At 42.8% G+C, this 25,900-nt stretch overlaps 1 protein-coding gene across 1 annotated transcript in view; it reads right to left on the reverse strand.

The window, feature by feature from the left end:
* Positions 1-2,060: 2,060 nt before the first annotated feature.
* PDHB (pyruvate dehydrogenase E1 subunit beta) overlaps positions 2,061-25,900 on the reverse strand; it is a 35,031-nt gene continuing 11,191 nt past the window's right edge. The window contains exons 3-10 of the mRNA XM_078661504.1: positions 25,135-25,242; positions 24,989-25,051; positions 24,868-24,903; positions 20,867-21,152; positions 12,083-12,193; positions 11,709-11,800; positions 6,253-6,394; positions 2,061-2,789 (exon numbers count right to left, since the gene is read on the reverse strand). Coding sequence (XP_078517630.1) covers positions 2,644-2,789; positions 6,253-6,394; positions 11,709-11,800; positions 12,083-12,193; positions 20,867-21,152; positions 24,868-24,903; positions 24,989-25,051; positions 25,135-25,242 — 984 coding nt within the window. The 3' untranslated portion in view covers positions 2,061-2,643. The remainder of the gene's footprint in view (positions 2,790-6,252; positions 6,395-11,708; positions 11,801-12,082; positions 12,194-20,866; positions 21,153-24,867; positions 24,904-24,988; positions 25,052-25,134; positions 25,243-25,900) is intronic.

Raw genomic sequence — 25,900 nt, forward strand, 5'->3', positions numbered from 1 at the left:
TAACGGTGGGCTCGGGAGGGCACCATGATTGTCACGGTATCACCAGTTTCTGTTTCCCGGATCCCAGATTTATTGACTCAGAGAGAATACCGAAAGTCTTAAAAAGGCCTCGGAGTAGACTGAAGTGATCAATAATCTAACAATGTAGCCAAAGAACATGCGCAATCCACACTGGAAGAGGGGTCACTATACTGCGTGACTGGAAGACTTTTTTTGAGAAAAACAACTTGTAATCATCCAAGCCCAACTCTGGATTGCAGGATAATGCTAAGCATATGTGTCTACGGCCAACACATGCTACGAATACTAAGGACCAGATTTACTACTACTTCATGCAATGCAGCAAGGCACCTACACGACTCGTTACCTATTTTGGCAATCGGGCGTTACGAGGCCACAACGGGTAACAAGATGGGTACGATCTTTGATGAATGGATGACACAAGGATCTACTGATCTGTAACATGTCATGGGGCACATTAAAAGCCCTTAAATGAATAAATAAATACACTGTGATAACCAGGCACTTTTTGGCAATCATAATCCGATAATTTTTTTAAGAGGAGTGTTTGCATGGTATGAGTGTGGATTAAAGAGTGAACTTAACAAAAAACCATGGGGAACCGGAAGGTCCTTATGAAATCTCGATAACCCGGAAGGGCAGGTGATAGCAACCAGCTGAAACATTGGTTTTTTGTTTGTTTTTTTTTGCAGAGTTTTATATAGCGCGAACTAGAACCGAACCGAATCAGTTATCAGAGCGCTTTACATAGCACCAGTTACGTTACATGAGGACACACTTTCATTTTAGGCACGGGGAGATTAAGTGATTTGCCCAGAATCACAGGGGGTTTTTGGCGTCGTTACCGAGACTCGAACAGAGTTCCCCAGGTCCGAGGTCGAGCGCCTTAGCCGTTAGGCCAACCCTGGATGTATGCGTCATTGCTCCTCCACAGACGTCCCCTCTAGTTTTTAACCTGTCCTAGGGTGAACAAGGAATACATTATTTGAAATACAAAGGGGATAGCCAGAGCATTTTAATAATTTCCTGGTCCCAATATCATGATTGTTCACAACATCAAAATGCTCACCCCAAAAGTGGGGCGGAGACGGCTGATATTCTTCACTATACCATGGGAGGACTCACTGATGAAACATGCCACATAGAAATACGTAGATTAGAGTGTATTAAAAAAACACAGGAGTAGACCTCACGTCAGTGGAATAAAAAAAAGTCAATATAGGAGGCCACCTCCCTTTTAGTGTATTGCTGAACGAAAGATCACGTGTCGGGGGAAAGAGCGGATATCTGAATTCGGATTAGAACACTCCTTGTGTGAAGTCATAAAAATAAACTTGGTCTCTTTGTCCTCAACTGTCTTAGGATTCCACAAGGGCACATAAATGACATCCAGACCCTGTAGAGTTATAGCTGACCGTGATGCCCCGAATATATAATATATATATATATATATATATATATATATATATATATATATATAGGGCTCATGCGGCAACAGTGCCCCGCTGTATATTGCTGAATTTTATTTTTAACCAGTATGCATCCTGGAACGAAGGAAAACCACTCAGCCTCAGAATGACAATCCTGGTGCATCATTTTAGGTGAGAAGGAAGGCAGATGCACTATTAATCCTGTACTCAAACAATTGAGGCTTCCCTCGACTGCAATCAGCAGAGGAGAGAAGCCTAGCATTTCTACAAAGTCACTAGGGCATCTCAAACCTGGCACATTACACGGTTCTTGCTTTACCCCATGTGCTCGGCTCTCCCAGAATCGGACATTTCTTTTTCCTCTCAAAAGGTTCATACCTCTGAAATGCCAGTACGGCGGCAGGAAACAAAATTGTGTGCTTGCCTAACATGTGAAACAATGTGCCCCTGCTTTACTAGCGATCCACTGAGCTTAAATTTAAAGAGTCAGAACTACTTTGTGATAACCAGTGGCACTCTATAGAGCATGTTAACCCGCTGTTCCACAATATGTCACGACGAAGATGGCCTTCATGTCTACAAGCAAAGTATACCTGAGTGAAACAGCTCTGGTTCCATTTGATTTTTATTTAATATACTTTTATAGTAATTCTACAAAATAAAGGATCATTAAAATATGAATTTACACTAGTTACAATAAAGCAGAACTGGAAAAAGTACAGATATAATAGCTCATGATTCTGGCAAATCAGAACACAACCAATCGAACCATGCTCTTTTGAAAAGGTTTATTCCCACTTGGAAACACAGCCCAGCTTGGCGACATTAGCTGCAACATGGACTACAAGAGTTACTTTCTTAAGACCCAGTACAAGAAAGATCTGAGCAGTCCACACATGGTAGAACGTTTCCAGATGGCACTACATAAATAATTTATTTGTAACATGATCCATACTGTCTTGTGGAAGGGGAGACTGAAGAAGCTGCACATAAATGTACACATAGGTACAGCTGACGAAATGGTTAGTATTGTGTTTTAAAAGTCAGCAAAGTACTGCCTTGTTCCCATACAACACAGTTCAATGATAAAAACAAGGGAACCCTGCTCAGTACATTCCACATCAGTATCGTTTTAAAAAGCAAGATGCCAATGGGCAGGTGAGAGACAGTACCCTGTGTAACAGCAGACCAACTAAACATGTAATGTTTTCTTCACAGCAAATATAATATCTTTCACTTGTGGTATACAGTTGTCTTCCAGAATCTTGGCATATGGCATAGGAACATCAGCACCTGTAACACGCACAACGGGAGCATCCAAGTAGTTGAACGCTGGTCCTGGAAAGTATAGAAACAAGTAAGGTGTATTAAAACCACAAATCAAGTAACAAGTACACCCACATGAATAGGGAAGTTGGCAAGAATAGGAGGGACTGGGTGAACCTAGAAAGCAGGCTAATGCTCAAAGAATGATTATAAAGTTAGTGAGGGACGGATCAAACTCCCATGTAGCACAATTTAAGATCCATACCTGCATACCCCTTCGTCCTCCAGGAAAACTGCCTAAACAGCAGGAGGAACTCAAATGCAGATTCAAAGGCAAGTTTCATAAAATCATGGATTGCCTCACACTTTGGTAAGGCCTCAAAGCCGCCTGGAACACTGTGGTAACATCACCATAGAGGAGGTAAGCAACTAGGATGGGGTTAGAAAAAGAATAGAAATGCCCAGAAAATGGAATTCTCAACCACTGGCCAAATGTCACAATCAGAACACTTAAAATATAAGAAGCTCAGCATGGATATGTCATATCAGCTATAATTAGCAGGTCTTCTGGGGACCAGGTCTTATGATACTTGAGAGCTACAAGTTCTTGTTTGAATTATACAGTTAAATATTGGGATTTGAGTAGGTTCATCCAGAGAACAGTTCTAGAAGCATAGGGCAAAAAGCAATTCACAGATCACACAAACATGGCGAGGGTCACAATAATATTGGTTTGCTGGTAAAACTTTGTTCAACTTTCTTCCAATTTTGAAATACAAAATTAATAACAAAAAAGCATTCTTTTATACCTGCCTCTGATCCATTTGCACTTTGAACCAACTGCCTGGTTACCCTAGTTATACACTAAAACAATAATTACACAATGTGTTCCTGTCAGACTATACAGTATACCTAATGTTGGTCATCAAAAACCTTTTGTGGAAAAATGCATGTACAACAATTATATACTAACATTAACATTAGTGGTGCACAGAGGTAATGGAGATGCAAACACTCACTGCATTTGGCTCGCTACCAGCTGATGTATATCACGTACTGAATGTCTGCACGTTACTGCTCTGGAAATATCGCCCTTGGCTTGTGGTGGCAATCTCCAGGGAAGTCATGCAAAACGTATTTTAGTTGAACGCTTTACTCCAGCTACTTCTAAGTGCTGCCATGGTTTACAGTGATGCCCAACTTTAAGTGCGTCCATTGTTCAGAAAGCTGAATTCCACATCCAATGCTCAACTTTTGAAGCACTGTGGTTCCACGGAATTCCTTTATACAGGTGTCCTGAATACATCTTGCAAAACTAAATTAAAGGGCCAGAGGAGATTAAAGAACTCCAGGAGCTGACTCAAATACTTGTAGCTGAACACAAACAAACCCCTGGGTCTGGATAGAGAAATTAAACAAAAAAAGAGGCCAACCTGATGTGGGGTATTCCCTTTAAATGAGTAATTCCCTCACCCACCAAAGGTGGCATGGTTCTTCATAGGGAACCTCCTTGCACTGTGATACCTAGTCAATGTGCGGGCTACAAACCCCTCACTAGAGGGAGGAGCTCAGGGATGTTTTCAGCAGTACGATCAGGGCTCAAGTCCTAAAAAAAGAAGTGGGGGGACTCTCCAATTTAGGTGGTGTCACAGGAAGTGACATCACAACAGGAAGTGACATCACAACAGGAAGTGACATCACAACAGGAAGTGACATCCCAACAGGAAGCGACATCACATGTGAGGCAGATCGATCATTTGCACATATTGCAAGATTTAACAATTGAAGCTGCTCAGTACTTAAGCCTGTGACTTAAGGTCCCTGTGTGGGGGAATTAACAGCCCAAATATGGATGAAGTTTGGCATACAACTACATTAGTCAAGCCATTAAGTGCTGTAAGTGAGGCATACTAAAACATGGCACCATGAACAAAAGCAGACTTTGTGCGTTGAAAAAACCCCAAAGAAAACCACATGCTAGAAATCACAATAGTGATTATCAAAACTATCAAACACACCAGTGCCCCCCCTACACACCTTACACTCAGTGCAGAAAGACACAGCCTAAGATGACAACACCTGGCCCCTAACAAAGCCCTTGAATACTCTCTCCCTCCCTGTCCACCAACGCCTGAGTATGATGTGATGGCCCAGTGAGGGAGAGGCCAGGGGAAAGACAGTGCTTTTGGGCTGGGTCGAACCCAAGGTGGTGATGTGAGAATGACCCTACAGCCAAAGCAACAACTGGCCGATCAATGCATTTCTAATGAGCAACTAGTGGTAAGGGAAGAAGAGTGAGAGTGAAAGGGTGTGCGGATTAAAACTGGCTCCAAGGTATGCAACACAGTTTATTCATGCGTCCCATGGACAGGGTTAAAACCAGCCAGGTATATTTATACCGCTGTTCTCTGACCTGGTGTCATGTGCTGCTGCATCAGGTAGCTGCTCTGGGGAGACTGTTCCCTGAAACTCACGCCAAGGCCTCAGTTGAGGCACCTTCCCCGTCGCTAGTGGGAAACCGCAAGTGGATCCTTTGTCTGGACTTTTATTTGGACCACTGGTTTTATTATATAAGTCCAAAGAAGTGGCACACCAACTCTTTCTTGGTTTCATTTCTCTATCCAGCCCCAGGTGTGTGTTTGTGTTTGGTTGAATATATATTGACCTGTTTACATTAATTATATAACTTGACTGTAAGCAACAGATACACCCCAGCGCCACTCTTCATTTAAACAGAGTGTCTCTTGGGTGCATCTGTTGAGAACAGTCAAATTGTATAATTAATTTTGAACCATTAGGATAATAGCTGCAGGATACCTGCACAAAGGAATACAAATGAAGCACTATACTTTTTTCTTATTACTTACCCAGGTTCCGTTTGGTGGGCATAAGGGTTAGTTCTGTGATTTTACTTATTCCTGCAAAGCAGGAGGACCACCCGATGGAAGAGCAAAGTTTTGAATAAATCAAAAGGCTGGCATTAAAAGTTAGTCACTTGTTTGACATCTCACCTTCCCCGTTCAACCTAGGATTCATGCAAGATGTACTTCTGTGAAATAAACTTCCACAGCAGTTATGAGCAAAGGGAAACAAATATCTAGTCTAGCAGATGTTCTAAAAGAAGGTCTGGATGCCATCTAACAGGAGTAATGTATTGTAAATACTTACAAAGACACCCAAGTGGCAATACTAGAAGAGGATTTTCAAACTAGGGAATAGGGACTACTGGACCTGGAAAAGATCTCCCTTGGACAGGAACGCATAGCTTTCAGGGGAAGATATCAAGGAACTTTAGCCTGTCTGAAGAAGAGCTCATGTTCAGAAAAATACTAGTTCTTGCTATCACCCACCCTTGGTTTCACTGGGAAATACACTTAGCCTGCCTAACCTAGCACCAGTTTCATCAATCAGCCTTCTGTAAGTGGGACAGTGAAGGGAAGCACATCCACTACAGTCGAGGGCCACCCATGAAAGAAAGTACCAGGTACTGAAATTGACAAAGTATCAGCACTAGCATTTACATTATTTGACTTACCTTCCATAATTTTAGCGCAAATTTCAGATCCTACACCAAACTGTGGCCAGCCCCCTTCCACCGTCACTAGATGATTGGTCTTCACCACACTGGCTTCTATGGTGTCTGTATCCATGGGTCTAATCGTTCGAAGGTTTATTACCTTGAAAATAATATATGTGTTGAGAAACTTTGTTTAATGCAAGAGATCTTCGAGTTTCTCTATTAAAAAGTTAATAAATAAATCTATTAGTTTCCGCTTAGTTAGGAGTATCATTTTTAATTGTTCTGGACCAAATGTATGTACTTGCTAGGTTCAGTATTGTGAGCCTTATGTTCCCTTCACGTATTGCTTTGACAGGAATAAATATTCATATCAACAGTGCAGGTCAACCAACAAAGAGGTTTACAAACTGGCAGTGAAAATAAGAAGCAGTTAGTTGTCAACAGCAGCCTTAAGTGCGGTTTATATTTTCATATCCAAACCACGTAAAATAAAGTTGCCACACAAAGGCATTGGGGGAAAAAGTAAGCTCAGTACAGTACACAACACATTGCGTTTCATTTTAAATTCTTTATTTCAGTCAACGACCATCAAAGTAGCAAGTCAATACTTTATACAACAACTGGGCAACAAATAAAGTCAACTGATACAAAAATTTAAAAGCCCACATGGGGCCGATACAGCAGTTTAGTTTACAGCTTGTAAAACATACAGTAAGATTTAAATAAGAGCTAATATACAAAAGACGAGGACCAACATATGTATCATCATGATAATAAGAGAATTTTCGCTCGACCTGTCAAAACATCTCATCAAGTAGACAAGCAAGCCATGCATATTAAGTATACATGCAGAGTGCATACAATATCACAGAAAAATATGTATAACTGACCTCGAAGAAGTTCCGATTAAATTATTTTTTAAGAATATTTAATGGTCATATTCGCCATCATAAAAGCACGGGTGGTAAGGGCAATACACCTAACGGGCCATATGTGGTTGAGAGATTAGGCAATTGAAAAAACAAATTGTGTAGTGCCTGCCTTGTAAATTCTCAGAGCTACTTCTAAACTGGTGAACTCTCAAAGATCGACAGCGGGGAGTTATCAAGCATTTATGCCGTTTGTAATAGAATGGGCAGCAAAAACAGTCGATGATAGTCTGTCTCATCATCTTCTCCACTCACTGGGTTAAGTTTGATGCCCCCCCACACTGCCGTTTCATTAGGCTGTAAATGAGGCAAGGGGGAGAGCACCCAACCTAAAATAGAGAGCTTTCCTGAAAGGTGGATCTCTCTCATCCATACATGGCTCAAATGCAGGAAAGGGTTTAACCTCAAGAAAACATTTGGTCAGGCATCCCAAATCTTGCTAGTTAAATCAACTTCCTCTCCTCATGCTCCCAGTGAATGGACTTCAGCTTAGTTGCAGAGGCGGATGGAGTGGCAGTTGGGTCCAGCCAATACTTGGCCCCAGCCAATACTTGGCCAGACCCAGTGGAGAAGTGTGGCACAATGGTTAGAGCGGCAGACCCTGATGCAGAGGTCTAGCCCGGGACCAGGGTTCAATTCCCCGCCTCGGCGGGTCTTGGGCTCAAAAAATCCACGGACCTGATAATTCTCGCCTCGGTGCCTATTCCAATCATGGAGTCCCACTCTGCAACTCTGGACAATAGCTTGCTTAATCTCCACAACGGCCCCCACAACGCTAAGGATGCCTGGCCTACACCTTGGGGGTGCCCAGGAGTGGACACCTCACAGGAAAAGCCAGGATGGGTTCCACAGCGGTATTCGTACAAGCGCCTTGAGACCCTTGCGGGTGAGTAGTGCGCTATACAAGTATCAATTTACATTTACATTTACCCAGTGAGTACAAGGGCTGCATCACATATTTCAGCCAAGATAACACCACCCTTATGCAGATCCATAATACTTCTCAGTTCTGCACTGTAGTATGCCAGCTTGGGGGTAGACCATGCACATAGCCAGTACAGCAGTGGGTTGAGGCGCACCAAAGGATAAATGGACTGCAAGCCTAGGTCTAGTTTAAAAGATCAAAGGAGTACTTTGTGAGAGTTTAAAAGCCACACTCAAGGATGTATTTTCTGCCACCCTCAATGGTTCTATACTACTGTGGTCCCACAGACGGCTGGAGAGCTAAAGCAGTAGCTGCCGAAGTCCAGGAGTGGGGAAGATGGATGAAAAGAGGTATTTCTTGTTTACAAACCTTTAAATAAATGCCACCCTTTGATTCAGCGAAAGTTGTTTTTTTGTGACTTGGCTAACCCATCTGTCGGAACTAAATAGATGAATACCTAGATAATCAAAGTCAGTTACTTTTCTCCAATTTCACCCCCTCTGAATACCCTAAGGGGATGGACTGACATGTATTTCGTTTTATTTGTATTGATAGCCAAGCCATGATTGGAACAAAATAATTCGAACCCAAGTAGGTGGGTCTCTTGGCATTTTGTGGGTTTTGATACCAAACAAACAAAGCAGGAATTTTAGTACCCCCTAGAAACGGGAAATCATTGTCACAGTCCATACAGGTAAATCAACAACTATTAATAACAAGCATTGGCATAGCCAATTCTCGCCTTGATATTGACTTTGCGTTTGTTTTTAAGCTGTGTTGTACAGAGGTCTGCAGTATGCTGAAAAGTTATAATAAAGAAGTGTGAGAAGCATTTTTGTTACCTTAGATATGACCAAGAAAGTATTATGTACAACAGATTGACCATATAAAAAAGTATTAATAATAAGTAATGACGAATTATTCTTGTCCTTCAAATGCTGGCAACATGCATCTTGCTGCTCCAATGGTTGCTTATTATGTTTTTTATTGTTAAAGGTGGGGGGGGGGGGGCATAAATAACAGGAGACTGAAGGTTAGTTAGTTAGTTAGTCAGTGAGAGGGAGAGTTAGTGAGTCAGTGAGAATGAGAGAGATAGTGAGTGTGAGTGAGAGCGAGTTAGTGAGTGAGAGTCTCCACGCACCCTGATCAGTGCTTTAAATGGGCTGGTACTGTCCCGGATGTCAAGAGGGCCAGTCATACATTGTGTATTACAATGTAGCATTTATATAGCGCTTGAAACTCTGTGCTGCACGCCTCCTGGAGCTTCATGCGACGCTCCAGGAACCCTGAATTCAGTGCTTTAAACGGGCTGGTACTTTCCTCTATGTCAGTGTTTTCAAGAGGACCAGACCTACCGGATGTATGTACCCTGTGCTGCGCGCCCACTTTCAGACAGGTACAGCTGCACCTCAGGGAAGTGTGCTCTGCAGAGTGCGGAGTGCTCCAACAGAACCTTGATGTGTTGTGTAACCAGCAGTCCTCGAAAACCCAGAGAAACTGTCCTGCCTGTTGCGACTAAAAAGTACTATGTCTCCGGTGAGCACCGGATTTGCTCAAAACTAACCGTGAGTCACCAACGCCGGAGTGACCACAATAACCACAGTATGTCCTTCTGACGATACTAGCCTGGATTCCAGTGTCCCCTGGAACTCTACAAGCTCCAAGACCAAACCTGCAGCCAACAATCTGCAAGGTCCCCTCAAACGCGACCGAAGGCCACATCCTGACCAACTCCATAACTGAAGCAGTCCAGAACAACCAACCGTGTCCCCGAACGCTACGGTCACAGAACGACGACTCTCAAAGACCCCATTCGCCTGCTCTGCCGCCGAGCGAATCAGAGGGACCCTCAACCGAATCTGCAGCTTCAGCCAAGTCCGCATCCTACACCCGGCCGCCTCTGTGCTGCTGGCGGTGTAGTGCTTGTGTTGGCCATTGGGCCTTATCGTGCTGACCTTAACCCCAGGAGCTTTTGCTTTCCATAGTCCCCAAACTCACAACCGTGCTTACCCCGCTGGCTAACGTGTGGTCCCTGCACTCTGCATCCAGCTGCCTCTGTGCCGCTGGTGGTTCGACTAAAGTTCCCATTTGACCGAATCCTACTCACAGACCTGTAAAACCTGTTCTGCTTTCCAGGACTAAGCATGGCTTGTGAGTAAAACTTTAAACCTGTACTGAGCTTATGGAAATTCACCAGCCTAGTGTCTAGAGACACCTGGCTCCGTAAGAAACTTAACTGAACAGTAATTCCAACCATAATTATGAAATACAAAGTAATCCTTTTTGTAACCAAATAATTGCATACAAATTGGATTTAAACTGCATATGCTTACTAAGTATTGCAGACTTACTTGTACCAGGTCTGTCTTGGTATTAGAAAATAAAAATATAACCAAATAATATTTTTACACAAAATAAATTGGTCAGAATTAAGTCCTTGAGTGTGTGTAAGCTTTCCTTGCCTGAGTATGCACAATGAATGCTTAGCACTACCCTCTGATAAGGCCTTACTGCTCGCCCATACTACCACAAATAGAGAGTAAGGTAGTGTCTACTTTAACTTCTGCCCCTTTTGGAGATCCACTGGACACTGTGCACGCTAGCTGTGTTACTACTAACCATGCCATGGCTATGGTGACATTAGAGGGGGAGGGGAGGGTTGGGTTGGGTTGTTACTGGCCTGAAACAGGTAGTGGTCGCTCCATAACTTCCGACTGCCTGTCTGCTTGGAAACAACCTGGAGACCTCAGCATGGGCAGAGGTAGAATTAAAAACCCATTCAGCAACGCTGGACATCCCTAGAATTGTGTGTCAAAACTAGAGCACAGAGCCAAAAGCAGGGTGAAAAAGAAGTGTTGGAGCCTGACAAAATGGCCTAACCTTCCAAGAGAAAAGGTAAGAAGCCTGGGAAACCAACATCTCAAACAGCAGAAGACTCGGGATCCAAAATGTGCTGCAGTCCACAGGTGATATTTTAACTTTTCATGTCATAGGTGTATTGTATACATCATATGCTATGCTTTTTAAGAAACTTCAGTACGCCAATCAGGAATTAGACAATTTTTACATGTTTTAGGGGTCACAGCACAAACCGGCACTGAACAGCAGTACTCCAGTGTGCCGAGTCTAAAAACCAGCAATAAAAATCATTAAAAAAAAATGTCAAAAAAGAAAATCGGTGTGACCATGGAACTGAATAAGAGGAGAAACATTACTGCTGCCATTGATAATGGACTGGGACCAGTTATTAAAAAGAATATGCAAACAACTGGGAAGATACAAATAGTAACTTGGCTACAAATGGAACATGCATTGGTAAAGTCAATCTGTCTCACTTTGTTAATAATGTGTTTCTGCTACTATTGCCTTTATTAATGCTAAGTGCTTTCAAAATGAGACAACCAACCATCTTAACTACTGCCAGGATGGCCACCATACTGCAAGATGAGGCACCACTGCGCTGTCTTGAAAGAAAACATGTCATTCTTTGAAGGAGACTACCATGTATGAAATCAGCTGCTGTGTACAAATTACTTATGAAATATTTTCAAACTGACTGTCAAATGTGTGCACAAGACTGGACTTTCATATATTGTGAAGTAAAAGGTTTAACATACCTCACACTCGACACCCTCTTTAGCTAGAAACGTAGCAGCCTCCAAACAATGTCCAACAGATCTGGAGTGTGAGACCAATGTGATGTGGGTTCCTGCGAAGAGAAACCATCTCAGTAATGCTTTTCTGCTTTTTTTCTTCAGAACAACTTTAAACATAATCTACAGTTATTATCAATTACAATATTACTTATGACAAAATACAATAGGTAGGTCTAAACCTAAATGTAACTAATATAGGAACTCAATATTAACAAAACATCTTAAACAAAAAACATTTAAATGAAACATTGAATACATGCCAATGAATATCAAAGCAGACACTATCTAATAAAAAAAGCATTTCAGTTTACCCCAGAGTTAAATGTATCCAATACCTTGCCTTTCGACTTTAGCTTTACCAATAGGAACAACAAAGTCTTTCGACATAACATCTTCAGAAACGTCAAAGGCGACACCATACATTAGTTCATTTTCCAGCATCACAACTGTAAAAAATAAAAAAAAGTGGGAAGATACATGATGAAAAAATAAAGAATGAAAATATTTAACGTCAAATTTGACAACAGTGAAGTTACAAGGAAGATAAATACAAAAACTTTGCATACTTTGTAGCATAGAAAAAAAATACAAGCTGTCAGGCACACTTTGTAAAGCTAACTAATTTCCAGAACAGATAGCTCGTTCTATATAGTATGTGATACAGGAATATTAAAGCTCACAGCAAACAGCTGAGATACTGTAATTTACAAGCAATGGAGATGTGCAATGGGTACGTATAGGTAAAAAGTGAAACAAGGGAACAAGTATTACAGGGGTGGGGTCAATGCAATAACTGGCACTGCTAGAACAACCTTGGTTTTTTTTAAATTTTGAACACAATAACTACAACTTAGAAAAGGGTGAAAGGCTTTCACCTCAAGGATGTAGGGCCAGTGGAGTCAACAATAGCCACTGATCTCTTGAAGGAATCAAAAGTGAGGTGCGGTAAAATGGAGCCAACGCAGCAGCTCTATGCATTACAGCAAGAAGCTAAACACTGAATGAAACAGACGTCACAAGGCTAACACTTCCCCTGAATTTCCAGTGCTGGTCTGCAGTCAAGAGATGGGGGAGCTCCCTAAGCCCAATCTATCTATCTTTCTATATATATATAAAAACGAAAGTATGTCTGTTTGTCCTTTATGCTTTACTACACCATTCATCCGATCGCCATGAAACTTTGGGAAGTTGTTGAGTACACTCCCGCGAAGGTTTCTGGCAAAAAATAAATAAATAAATAAATGCATTAAATATCAGCCCCCCGGCCCCCCAGGGCCCTCATAATCTTTCCAATACTGAACGTTTACAGTTTACGGTGCGACTCGCTTTTGCAATGACCATCAACAAAGCACAAGGGCAATCCCTGCAAGTGTGTGGACTAGATTTGGAGAATCCGTGCTTCTCACATGGACAACTGTATGTGGCCAGCTCACGCGTCGGAAAACCTTCTGGTTTATTCGTGTACGCACCAGACGGAAAAACAAAAAATACTGTGTATCCACAAGCACTTCAATAAATAAACAGAATTAAAACAACACTTTAAAATGTTTTCCATATTAAAATGAATAAGATTCAATAAAAATGACACAATGTAAATTGAATGTTATCATAACAAGTTTCCTTAAATTTTCTTTCTTCTGAGATCGCAGCAACGCGCGACGGGTAAGCTAGTTGTATATAAAAGGGAGAGAAGGAGAAAGCATTGGATAGTAAGTAACTGTCTCCTCGGGTTCAGTAGACCAAACATTCCACAGTGCAAACCAAAACCTCCTGAGGGGCTCAAGAAAAGCTTTTTGTGCTACCCAAAGAGACTAGTCACCTTAAAACAAGGAGAAGCAAACAGTGAAATTGACACTGCAAGAAAAAGGGTAACTTGGAGATCCATTTTGATGAGTAACAGAAGCTCTTCCAGCTATCAGCCAATTCCTAACTATAGCTACAATGTCAGACATGAGGGCAAACTGTGGATTGGTCAGTTAACGTACTGCATTAAGGCTACAAGCTGCAGTTTCGGAAACAAACAAAATATTCAGGAAGTAGTTAATCAAAAAAAAAAAAAAAAATTAGGTGAGACCATCCTGAAAAAGCTGCGGATCAAAATGCAATCAACTGGACAGAGCCAAAGGATGACATAGTAATGTAACAGATTGCTAGCTAAGCCTTCAGGAAGATGGTGCAGTGAACCCAGAAGACACATAAGATTTGACACCTCTACACATTCCTTTAGAAGGACGCTAAACAAAAATAAATTTAATATTGGACATATGCTGAACAATAAGAAGGGCATAACCCATTCTGCAAAGTCATTTCTTAACCAGAGATGTCCTAGGGGATTGTTTAGGTCTCGCGCCTGCGATGCATATGGCGAAGCCATATGCCATCGCGCAGGCGCGATACTATAGTCACCGGCTATGCTTCCCAGGAGACAGGAGATGTCACGCGCACGCTCTGGAAAGCGATCGGCGCCGGCCGCGCGCGCGCTCCCAATCTCCTGTCTCTCTGGGAAGCACACAAGCAAGCCCAGCAAGCCCCGCCAAGGCACCACGAGCCGAGAATTTGGAAGAAGGGCCCGTTACAAGGCTCGCGCTATAATCGGCCACTGCTGCCAGCTCTGATTGTCTCATTACACAGGTGATTTACCCGCACTTCCTGCCGGCTCGAGGCGGCATATTGTTTACTCAGCACTTGTCACCGGCGCGCGTACATTTTGAAGCCTAGGTAAGGCAGCATGTCAGAGTTAATGCATATCAGTGTGGTTAGAAGCGGCCATTAATTCAGTTTTGAATACGCTGGTGTGAAATTAGGCCTTCGAGCACCGGCGTAGCTAGGGGGGGGGGGGCGGTCCGCCCCAGGCGGCACTATTTTGAGGGTGGCACTGGCCCGTTGCGGCGGCCTTTATAATTTATTTGGGTACAGTGTCCCAAATAAATTATAAAGGCCGCCGTATTACTTCTGTGAGACTTCGCAATGAACACTGACGTGGGAGCAGCTGGAGCGCAGGCACCGACCGGCGGCACCCGCTGTGAGCTGCATCGGCAAAGGACAAACAGGCAGAGCACCTCTCATTGTCATGCATTTAATGCCACTCTAAAACTCTGGATAGTGCCAGCGCACTCCATTGGCGCTGTGCATGCTGTTCCCCAAAGACGTGCTGCCAGCGGCTGGGCTCGAGCAGTAAATTAATGGTTAACGATGCCTGGCATTGCCTGCTCTCAGCTCTGGAGTGGCTGAGAATGCTGCTAAATGTTTAAAATTTGCCCGGCAGCCTGTCCTTCCTGCATATTTTCTGAGGCCCGCTGGTGCCGCGCTTTTCAGACAAGCACCTCGTGACGTGACCGGGGAGCGTGGACTGCCCTCAGCAGTGCTTGCTTCTGGCTGTCGGGAGCCGGGATTAATAATCCGAATGTGACCGTCACCGGAGTGGAGGAACTTCGAGGTAAAGTGTCATCAGAAGCGGCGCCGCAGGGGACTCAATCTGAGAGTTGAGTACTCGGTGCCGTGCGCTGCTGACTGATCAATAAAACCCCCGGCGTTAGGCCCACATAGAGTGACTAATTAATTTCTCACTCACAGACAGGAGGACACTGAGCCCCTGCGTATCAGAAACAAGAAACATGACATCGTGGTGATGATCACAGGCGCAAAATGTGGCCTGGCGGGGGACGAGTCTGTGAGTAACATTTTTATTGCAAGCAGGCGTCACGAAGAGAAAAAGAGATAACAGGCACCTAAGTGATCAACCTATTATATGCATGCAATAAATATTGTAAAATTAAAAATAATAACAGCTGACTGTTTTACTAGTGATGCTTTCTAACAAGCTTTTCAGTTGTATCGTGTATTTTATTATTATGTGAGAGGGAGAAAAAAATACATCAAAACCCTACCGAGCAATTAAATTAAAGGGAGCAATTATAACAAGCATTTGCAATGCAATAGGTCTCGCAGTTGTGAGAGTTTGAGCTATTGGCATTTTAAATGCCAGTGCCTTTTATTTATGTATTGGTTTTTAAAACATAAATAAAAGGCATTGTCATTTACAATGCCAATATCTTAAACTCCTGCAAATGCGAGACCTATTGCATTGCAAATGCTTGTTTTAATAATGGACATGGTGTATTTTTTAATTACTTTACACTCCAGAAACTGAACAGCACTTGAAAAATATAAGTAAGTGTGAGAATTTACAGAAAAATATTTGTCAAGACCTAATATACTTGACGATTTCTGGACAGAAACAAGTGCAAAAGCCATTTGGTCCTCGGCCGTCTCCCAGGGAGCAGAATTATGGTCCTCCAGCAGAAAAAACAGCGCCTTTCATGTCATGCGGAGTAAACTTTCTTCCTCAAACTCCAGCAGTATGAGTGCAGTAGCCAGCCAAGTCCTGTGCTTTCATGCAATATGCAAAATGCAGGAGAAAATACGAAAACAAGCACTTGCAAAGCCAATAGGCCATCCCTACCCAAGAGCTATTTGCTTTGCCAATATGTTTAGCCACGTTGTATACAAGTGTGTCTGGCTTTCAGCATAGCTAAGAGTAGTGTTGTTGAGTGGAGTGGTATAGTGTTGTGTACTGGAGTTTCATAGAGCGAAGTCATGTAGCGCACAGTAAAGTGGACTGGTGTAAACTGCCTTGGCGTAGACTGTTGCAGAGTTTAGTAGTATAGAGTGCCGTGGCAAATAATTCAGCTGCATACAATACAGCTTTGTAGACTACAGTGGTGTAGATTACAGTTTTGCATTATAGAGTAAAGTGGTGCAGAGACAGTGGCATAGGGTGGTGAAGAGTAGAGCGGTGCAGAGTAGGATATAGTGCCATAGAGTGCTACAGAGTAGAGTGGGACAGAGTGAATTGGAATAGAATGCTTACAAAAAATTATAAGACTGCAATGTCATGGTATCTTTTCTTTATTATTTTCAGCCATGCTCCATATACATCGTGGCTAAAAATCAATGCCAACAGGTCTCATAAATGAGACCTATTGCTTTTGCTAATGCTTGTTTGGTTAAGGTGACTGTTATACATGTTATATACAGTTACATGTAGGTTAAGGATCAACGTTTTAGCTACATATTATTTTGTTCTTTTTAGCTACCTGACTGCACCGTCTCCCCATACTCACTGAACCTGGCCGGTCATACAATCACAGTTCCCATACTTTCTAATACACTTTTCAGGTATGAGCAGGGGTGCCTAGCAGAAAGTACAAAACAGAATGGCTAGCCCATTAGGAAAACAGCCCCTAACATACCCTTACAACATAGTTTTTTGTTTCAACAGTTATTTCAGCTTATTTTATGAGCAGGTCAGTCTTACTCATAAAACAAGCTTCACCAACTAAAGAAAGCAAGCCCAGAATTACAAAACTATATTGCTTGGCTAACATCAGCAACAAAGAAAAATGCACTCGAGCAGCTTTCTCTGCTGCAGCTCTTTGAGAACCACTGGTGCAGTGTGTTGCAGACTATAGTGGCGTAGAGTACAGTGACGTGGAGTAGTGCGGGGTACAGTGGGACAAGGTAGATTAGATTGGCGCACAGTGGATTTACATTGAGTGAAGGGGCATGAAGTTAAGGGGTACAGAGTAGACTACAGTGGCAGAGTGAAGTGGCAAAGGGTGCAGTGTTGCAAAGTGGTATAGAGTAAAGTGGTGTAAAGTGGAGAGACCTAGACTGTAGTGGAGTAGAGTACAGTGGTGCAGAGTAGAGTGCAATGGCATAGAGTAGACTAGTGCGTTGGCATAGAGTGTTGGAGAGTACAGTGGCATACAATGAAGCATGGTAAAATATAGTGGCATAGATTAGTGGTGCAGAGTAAAGTGCAGTGGTGTAGAGTGGAGTAGTGCTGAGTAGAGTGGCATAGAGTGTAGTGGTGCAAAGGTGAGTACAGTCGCATAGAGTTCAGTGGCGTAGGGTGAAGAGGCATAGAGTGCAATTGTGTAGAGTGCAGGGTTGTATGATGGAGGCATGCATTGCTTGCCTCTACCACGGAGCCCAAACTACGAATGGGTCTTAACCAAGCATTCCTTTACCACACATGCCTTTCCCACGCAATTTCATGGTAAAGGCATGAATGATAAAGGGTATGTGTGTCTACGGTCATGACCCCATCTCACCAAGCTGCAAACCCCCTACCTGCCGCCCCCCCAACCTGGGGTCCAAATACCCCGACCCCCTCCCACCCCACACGCCGTCCCTAATCCTTAATGTACACTATCTGACCTCCTCACTCCCCCCACGCCGTCCCAAAAACTATCCCAACCCCTTTCTCTGCCCATAGGCCTAAAACCCTAACCCCTATTTTAACAAACTACCCTAACACCCCAACCCCCGAGCCCTTAAAAACTATCCCGCCCTCCCTTAAGCCCTGAAAATAACCCTGACTACCCATTCCCCTCCCCCTGCCCTGAGGCCTAAACCCCTGTCCCCCTCCTACCCACCTGCCCTGTCCCTAAAACTACCCCCATACCCTTCTTCTACCCTTAAGCCCAATACCCTAACCCTAAGTAAACAAACTACCCTGACCCTCCCAAAGCCCTAAAAACGACGCCATTCGTACCCCAGCCTCAAATCAAAACATGCCACCTCCCCAGCCATGAAAACGACCCTTTAGAAGCAATAGAATTTTATGTTGATAAAAGCCAGGCCCTGTAGGATCCAACCGATATTTTGTTGCACCTGGTAACACTGGCTCTGTGGGAAAACTCCTTATTGAATGGTGAATCTCATTTACAAATTAAAGGAGTACCGATGGGTTGCTCATTTGTGAAGTAACTAGCCATATTATATATGGAAAAAATATGAAAAATCATGGTACAGATTCAAACATGATATATTTTTCATATGGACAGATGATAAAGAAATACTGCAAGAGTTTTTCTACTGGCTATACAACAGATAACCTGATATTAAATTTACCATGCATAAAGACGATTATGCTTGGATACACAGAGAACAGACAAGAGGGAATAATGTTGGCTTCTCTGCACATGAAATCCATGAATAAAAACAGTTTGCTTCTTTAGCACCTTCGCTGCGGGGGTAATTCCCCCGCTGTGCTGGGGGCGAGGGGGGCGCACACAGCGCCCGCATGCTCATAACGAGCTCAGCTCGTCATGAGGCACGGCGCTCCTGTGCTCATGACGAGCTGAGCTCGTCACAGGTGCACCGGCTCCCGTGGAACGCTCAGCACTGCAGGGGAATTCTCCCCGCACCTGAGCGTTCCACGGCTCATGACGAGCTGAGCTCGTCATGAGCACCGGAGCACCGTGCCTCATGAAGAACTCAGCTCGTCATGAGCATGGTAAAGGTTAAAGAACCCACTGTCTCTCCCGGATAATCTCTAAATTAGCCTATGCAAAGCCCCCTGGTGGCAAATGCACAGAGCTGTCAGGGTTAAAAAATGTTAAGTTTTAAGTAGGACTAGTGCCCCCCCCCCCCCACCCCCCCAAAAGTGCCAATGTCCTCTGTAGATAGGACCTAGCAGTATTTGGGAAAATACAAATTTACCAAAACATAGGAAACTATAACTTAGTTATAGGTCTGGGGACAGAGTATACACTGAGCAATACAAACATCAAAAAAGCCCACTAATCCTAGATTTCTTCTGTACTAAATTTACATTACCCTTAACTATGATCTAAAACAAAATATTTTTCTTTTATCCGCTTGGGTCAAAAATACTTTTTTTAAACATCTGTATTTCATTACAAAACGACCTATGATACAATAGTATAACAAATATCCAATTCAATACAATTTTGAAATATAATTTAATACATGATATTTTCAACTTCATTAGACAAAGTAAGACAATAACCCCCACCTCCTCGTGTATAGACCATAGCATTCTACTCTAAGGAAGGTGGAAGAAAGAACAAAAGGAGACAGATTTGACCAACTTTTTAGACCCACCGAACGTTAACCAAAAGCTTCAGAAATAAAAGATTAAATAAAACTTGCACTATAAAACGTTTTAGATTGTGTCCAGGGTCATTTGTTTTTAATGTGTTTTAGAGAACAAGGATGAATGAGTGGAGTGAGTAGCACATAAAGGAGACAGCTAGAAAAAACATGCACTCTTGAATGTGAAAAAGATAGTTCCTTAATGTGAGCATTTGAACGATACAAGAGACTATGCTTTTGGGCAGCGACAAAAAAAAGAAGAAAAAGGCAAGCCAACAAATAGGAAGCAAGCACATGAGAGCGTCAATAAAGCCGAGAAATGGTAAGCTTTGGACAGGCTATAAGACTAACTCATCAAGTTCACAATATGTCTTTTGCAATGAGGCAGCTTTTGCTGTCTGGTAGGCTCGACCTAAAAACTGCAAAGAATAATATGGGTCTAGTCTAGAGACTGCACCGAATGCAGCATTTGGGAAACAAAGGCTTATTAAGAAGGCCCTGAAAGAAGAGACAAACTAAACTTGCTCTAGCAATTGTACTAATTCATCTGAGCTTTTTCATAAAACCTGTAATACTGTTGTGCTGTGTAAGATAGTGCAATGCATATAAAACCCCCTCACATGAATTGTTTACAAATTTTTTAATTAATGAACGAACAGTAGGAGAATGTATACAAGGCACACCTACAATGTGAGAAAGGGTGTTAGAAAGCCCCACAGCAGTGCACTATCTGTGCAGAGGGTTGTTGTCTTGCCCAGTGTGGACACGTTTTTGTGTTCCATGATTGACAAAGGAGATGAACTAAAACAACATGGAGCCAACCATTATATTTTCTAAAGAAAAGTCTTGCAGTGATTTGTTAGGAGACATTTTCTGGCTGGAATACAAAAATACAATAGATATCCGGATTCACACTGCAAGAGGTGGAAAGAAAGGAAGTGACATTAGCGTGCACGAATGGCTTTAGTCCGTCACTTCCAGGGTGAGATGGAGTCAGCATGGAGGTGCATGACGCTACGCATCTGCACATGGGATCACTGATGCAAAATTTCTCCAGATCTAATCTGGTGCCTGCGGAATATTCTAAGGTGAGGAATGTGCAGTTATACATATCAATCTGAAGAGTAGCAGACAATTACCATAGGGAAGTCTGCCTTTATGTGTTCAAACAAAAACAATCTTTTATATTTAAAAGTGTACCAAAATGCAGTTACCTGGATTATCATCTCGAATTGCAGCTTTAAGTAAACCTCGTGCATCCTCTGTATTCCATGGGCTGACTACCTTTAATCCTGGGCAATGTCCATACCAAGCTGCAAAGCATTGTGAATGCTGGGCTGCTACACCTGCTGATGCACCATTAGGCCCTCTGAAAACTATGGGGACTGATACTCTCCCCGCAGACATATAGTACGTCTTTGCAGCAGAGTTGATCACTTGATCGATGGCTTGCATTGAGAAGTTGAACGTCATGAACTCGCAAATGGGTCTTAACCCAGCCTGAGTGCAAGAAAAACTGAAAATTAGATATGTTGAAGAAAAAACAAGTAGTGAACACAACTATGAAAGCACAGCATTGGAAGGACAGTTTTCAAGCATAATGCCTCTAATAAGCAAGTTCATCAATTGTATATGATCGTTTTGAAAATATAGTGCAAGTCATGTGATTTAATTGGCAAAGGTTTCTTGTTGCTATCATTTAATCAAAGATTTGAAGTGCACAAGAAGCACGCTTATTAAAAAATATATATCAAATTTACAATTTCACCTATCTTTGCGAATGGCCAGGGTGCTAATCGGAGGTGGCATGTAGGACAAAATAATGATGGACTGGGGTGCAGCCTTGTGGCAGAGAATTGCACCTATTGCTTTTTGTTTACTTCAGTGCAACGCCCTGATTGCAACGGGTATGCCCAGACGTGGGTCCTGTGCTCACTGTATCATAACACCCAAGCTGCATCAGACTGCAGAGGTCCAAATAGGCCAACACCAGTCTGGGGTTGCTTGTGTTCCGGTTCGGAGAGGATCTTGCTTGCCAGTTCTGGCTCAGCTCTTCCTACTTGAGCAGGACCAAGGATGACTTGCATATGGCTGGATAAGGATGACTTGCATATGGCTGGATAAGATGACATGGTGTGAAAAATAACCATGGACTGGCACGTGGCCAGAGTAATTACCACTGGCTGATCTTAATTTGAGCACTCCTTTTTGGTTTAATTCACAGTGCTAAAAAAAGCACTATCAGACTGTGAAGGCAATCAGGTCTCCTTTACAAGTCACATGAACTTATCACATTGCTTAAATAGCAATATTTTTTATATGAGTGTAATTAGTGACAAAAGTATTCTACAACTAGCGGGCACACATCAAGCTGAGAACCCAAATATTTCAGCATTTTTGGGGGATTAGAATGAACATGTTTTGTGTGCAAAGGCCTATGCAGACTCACCATCTGAACAGAACTGCCACCTACACTAAATATCCAATTTGATAGCTGCAGAGAGGTAGGATGACCATGGTCATTATGGCTTTTCTCTTAACATAAATATTATTCTTTATCTATAGGATTTCCCTAGGAACGAGTTAATTTCTTAATACAGTGCAGCATCTTCAAGTGTCACTAGTAATAGAGCAGTCTCCAAGGTCCACTGCATTTGCTTTCATTAGATCCTAAATGGCTACATAATCTGTACTTCTGCTTGTGGATTACCTGGATGGGAGACCAATAGAAGGTCCTCAAAAGCAAATTAAATCCTTATTTAAAAAGATATTTCCATGATCTTTATGTATGACCAGTATTTTTGATTCATTGGTTGTTCAACTTTACTTACCCCGGGTGCATGACACTAAAGCGCAAAGCTAGATGACCATAAACTCTCTCTGAATCACTGCCATTGTTTAAACCTCAGCCTCCACAGGTCTTTCTTTTTTCCTATCACCGTTAACTCATTTAGACTGGACTCACATCTTTTTCAACCTTGGGGCCTTGTCATCTATTCTGCAGCGCGTTCATTGTGGTTTCGATAGTTCCCGAATGCCACTTCCCAATTCACGAGGCCTGAATTTAAAATAAACAGCATCCTCTTCCTCTGCCCTAAGTAGCCCACACCCAATTAGACACTGTATTTCAAGGACATAGAACCCTTTGACCGGGCTATTTCTGCACTCAATTTACAAGTAAGGAAATTAATGTGTACAAGTCTGCTCAACTTTGGTGTTCTTCTTGGTTGTATCGGGAAGGGACAGGCAACTTCTTGATCAGTCAGGCTCCTGGCAAAGCTTTACCTGGGGAGTGCTTTTACCCTACATGTTGTGCCCCAGGTTATACAGCACCAGCTCCCTGCAATTATTTTTCTCTGATCAAGTAACGGGTTGGGAGACTTGGTAGAGTTATTATATAGCGCGAACTAGACCCGAACTGAATCAGGTATCAGAGCGCTTTACATAGCACAAGTTACGTTTTTACATGAGAACACACTTTCATTTTTAGGCACGGGGAGATTAAGTGATTTGCCCAGAATCACAGGAGGTTTTTGGCGTCGTTACCGAGACTCGAACCCAGATCCCCAGGTCCGAGGTCGAGCGCCTTAGTCGTTAGGCCATCGCCTTGCACTGTTTCCCTTCGCTCTCATCCTGCAGTGCCCAACTATCTCCATATTAACTTCCAAACAAAGTAGTGTAAATAAACCCCTTCCTTCAAACCTCAAATAGTTAGAGGGGGTTCTTCTATTTTTCCATTAGCTGGATTCCTTAGGGAATTTTTAGGAGTGTCCACAGTAAATTGATTTGTTGATCTACAGGACTTTGAGACTAAAACTGCAAAGTAGCACACCATTTATTTTCCTTCAGAGACACTAAGGCCCTAATTAAGAGTCTGGCAGTCCTCAAACTGCCAGACTCACAGGGGCGCAGCAGTGGCGGTCCAGCCACTGCCGCACCAGCAGTCCGACTGCCCTATTATGGGATAGGCAATCGGACAGCCCTGGGACCGCCGCAGTTCCCTAGGGGTGGTGTGGCGGTCGGTAGGTCACAACATGCTTGCGGGAAGGATGCAGTCCTACCAAACATTAATAAGAGTTTCCTCTCCACAGGCAGCGGTATCATGGAAGTTCCACCTCCATGTACACCGTAGCAAAAAAGGAAACTAAGAGGGCCCAACAGGGCCCCCTGAGCCTTATATGCTTGTGGATGCACATAGAGGGGCATAACATATGCATGCACAACAGTTTCTGCACTGCATGGACGTTCGAGTCATTGCCGTGCAGGAACCTTGTGAGGCGTTCCCATTGCAGTGCCTCTTTTAAAGGCACTGCCGCTATTGAAAGAGGCACTGCCCTGTGAGTGTCACGACATGGCACTGTAAAGTTGTAATCTGGTGGTGCGGGAGTGGCCTACCACATGCCCCGCCCAAAACTCGTAATCGGGCCCTAAGTATAGAAGAAAGAAGCTACATTTCTTTCACAACCAAGTTGCAGGCAAGGGGATGCAAATAAATCCCACTGGTGACATTCAGCCATGGACCACAGAATGAGATAGACAGACCCAAAGATCTTTGACAGATACTTTGATTGTTTTTTTTTGGTGGGGAAGGGAGGTTTGGTGGTTTCAGTGTCTGTAGATGATGCAATCGTGCTGTCATGGAAGGACTTTGGATTGGGCAAGCTCCACTCAGTCTGCAGCAAAAGTAGATCTTTGGTGTGTAGTCCATTATTGTTTCTGGACATCTAAATGACAGTAGCCGATAATGATTTTAGAAGTGTTTGTGCTGATGCAAACGATCAGCTGTGAACATGGCTAATAATCTTGGAAGTGAAATAGAATACATTTCAATATTTAAGCAAATGGTGAACACTTATACATTTAATAGGACTGTAATGGAAACATTTGCAGCTTTAGTTTGTCACAGACAATCTGGTTAACAATTTATGTAGCTGTATTGCAAATCCCCTGCAAATATCCAAATGGCATAATGCATGGATGTGATTTGGTGGGAGTGGGCGAGTGAGGGTGGTCGCAGGTGCAACCCCTGGCTTGCTGCCTCCTGCGAGGCATGACTATTTTTGAGAACTCTTGCAATCAATCTGAACATTCGAATAATTTTAGAACAAACATATCAATCATGCAATGCAACATTTACATCCACACAACAACCTATTCACATTATTTAAGGTTTCGACATTAAAAAGAAATGTGTTTAGAAAACATGGTTACATACCATAGCTGCGCCAACAGCAATTCCTGTAAAGCCCATCTTAAAAAAGAAAACAGATATTACCATATTAAAAGTAGGAAATTCTCTCACAATAATAAAATCATAATCTTGACTAAAGTTTTACCTCTGAAATAGGAGTGTCCATTACTCTCTTGTCGCCATACTTTTTCCACAGCCCTCTGCTAATCTGGTTTGAAAGCAAAAAAACGTTAATGTTGTGCCAGAAATTAGTACTGTTGCAGTAACAAAAGCAAATAAACTATATCTCACCTTATAGGCACCATCATACTGTGCCACTTCCTCACCGAGCATGAAAACTCTCTCATCGCGTTCCAGTTCTTCGTCTATAGCCTGGTTTAAGGCATCACGGACTGTCACCTGTAGGAAAATACATGGTTACCAGTGCGCTTTAATTCCAAATGCCACATTAGACTGGAGTCATATTTAAAAGATTTGGTGAAAATGTGTGTTTAAGTCGTACGTCTTCCTTGATGTGCATATATTGTGCCTGCTGCATCCACATGTCCAAAATTACCAGTCATCTGTTAGCATTAGTCAATAACTTCAAACCTGTCACATAAAAACATATGCTAGGACTATTGTTTAGAAGAAAATAGAGCCCACTCTGAGAAACATTTCCTTCCTGCCACGCAGCCCCCTTCCCTTTAATAAGACACAGCCTAAGGTGTAAGATCCCTGGAGCTTATAATTAATAAATAAAGCCCGGTCGCCTTTCTGAAACTGCAATAGTTTTACAGTATTGCAGCATTGGTTTCTTGTTTTTTTTTCTTCTTTTGTTGCTCCAGGGGGGTACTTCTGTGTCCATTCCATGGGGGCTAGGGTGCCCGCAAAATGTTTTTCATGTTTCTGGCAGCCAATCAGAGTGCTCGCTCCAGCCAGACTCCTACGGGACTTGGAGCTCTTGCAAAAGTCTCTTAAGAGTCTCACGAGCCCAAATGCCAAATTAAGAAATTATTTTTTTCCGCTTAATATCTTAAAAACCACTCATATCACAAAAATCACAACCTGCGGTCCA

This window comes from Lissotriton helveticus, chromosome 9 (genome assembly GCF_964261635.1).
Source record: "Lissotriton helveticus chromosome 9, aLisHel1.1, whole genome shotgun sequence".
NCBI classification, from domain to species: Eukaryota; Metazoa; Chordata; class Amphibia; order Caudata; family Salamandridae; genus Lissotriton; species Lissotriton helveticus.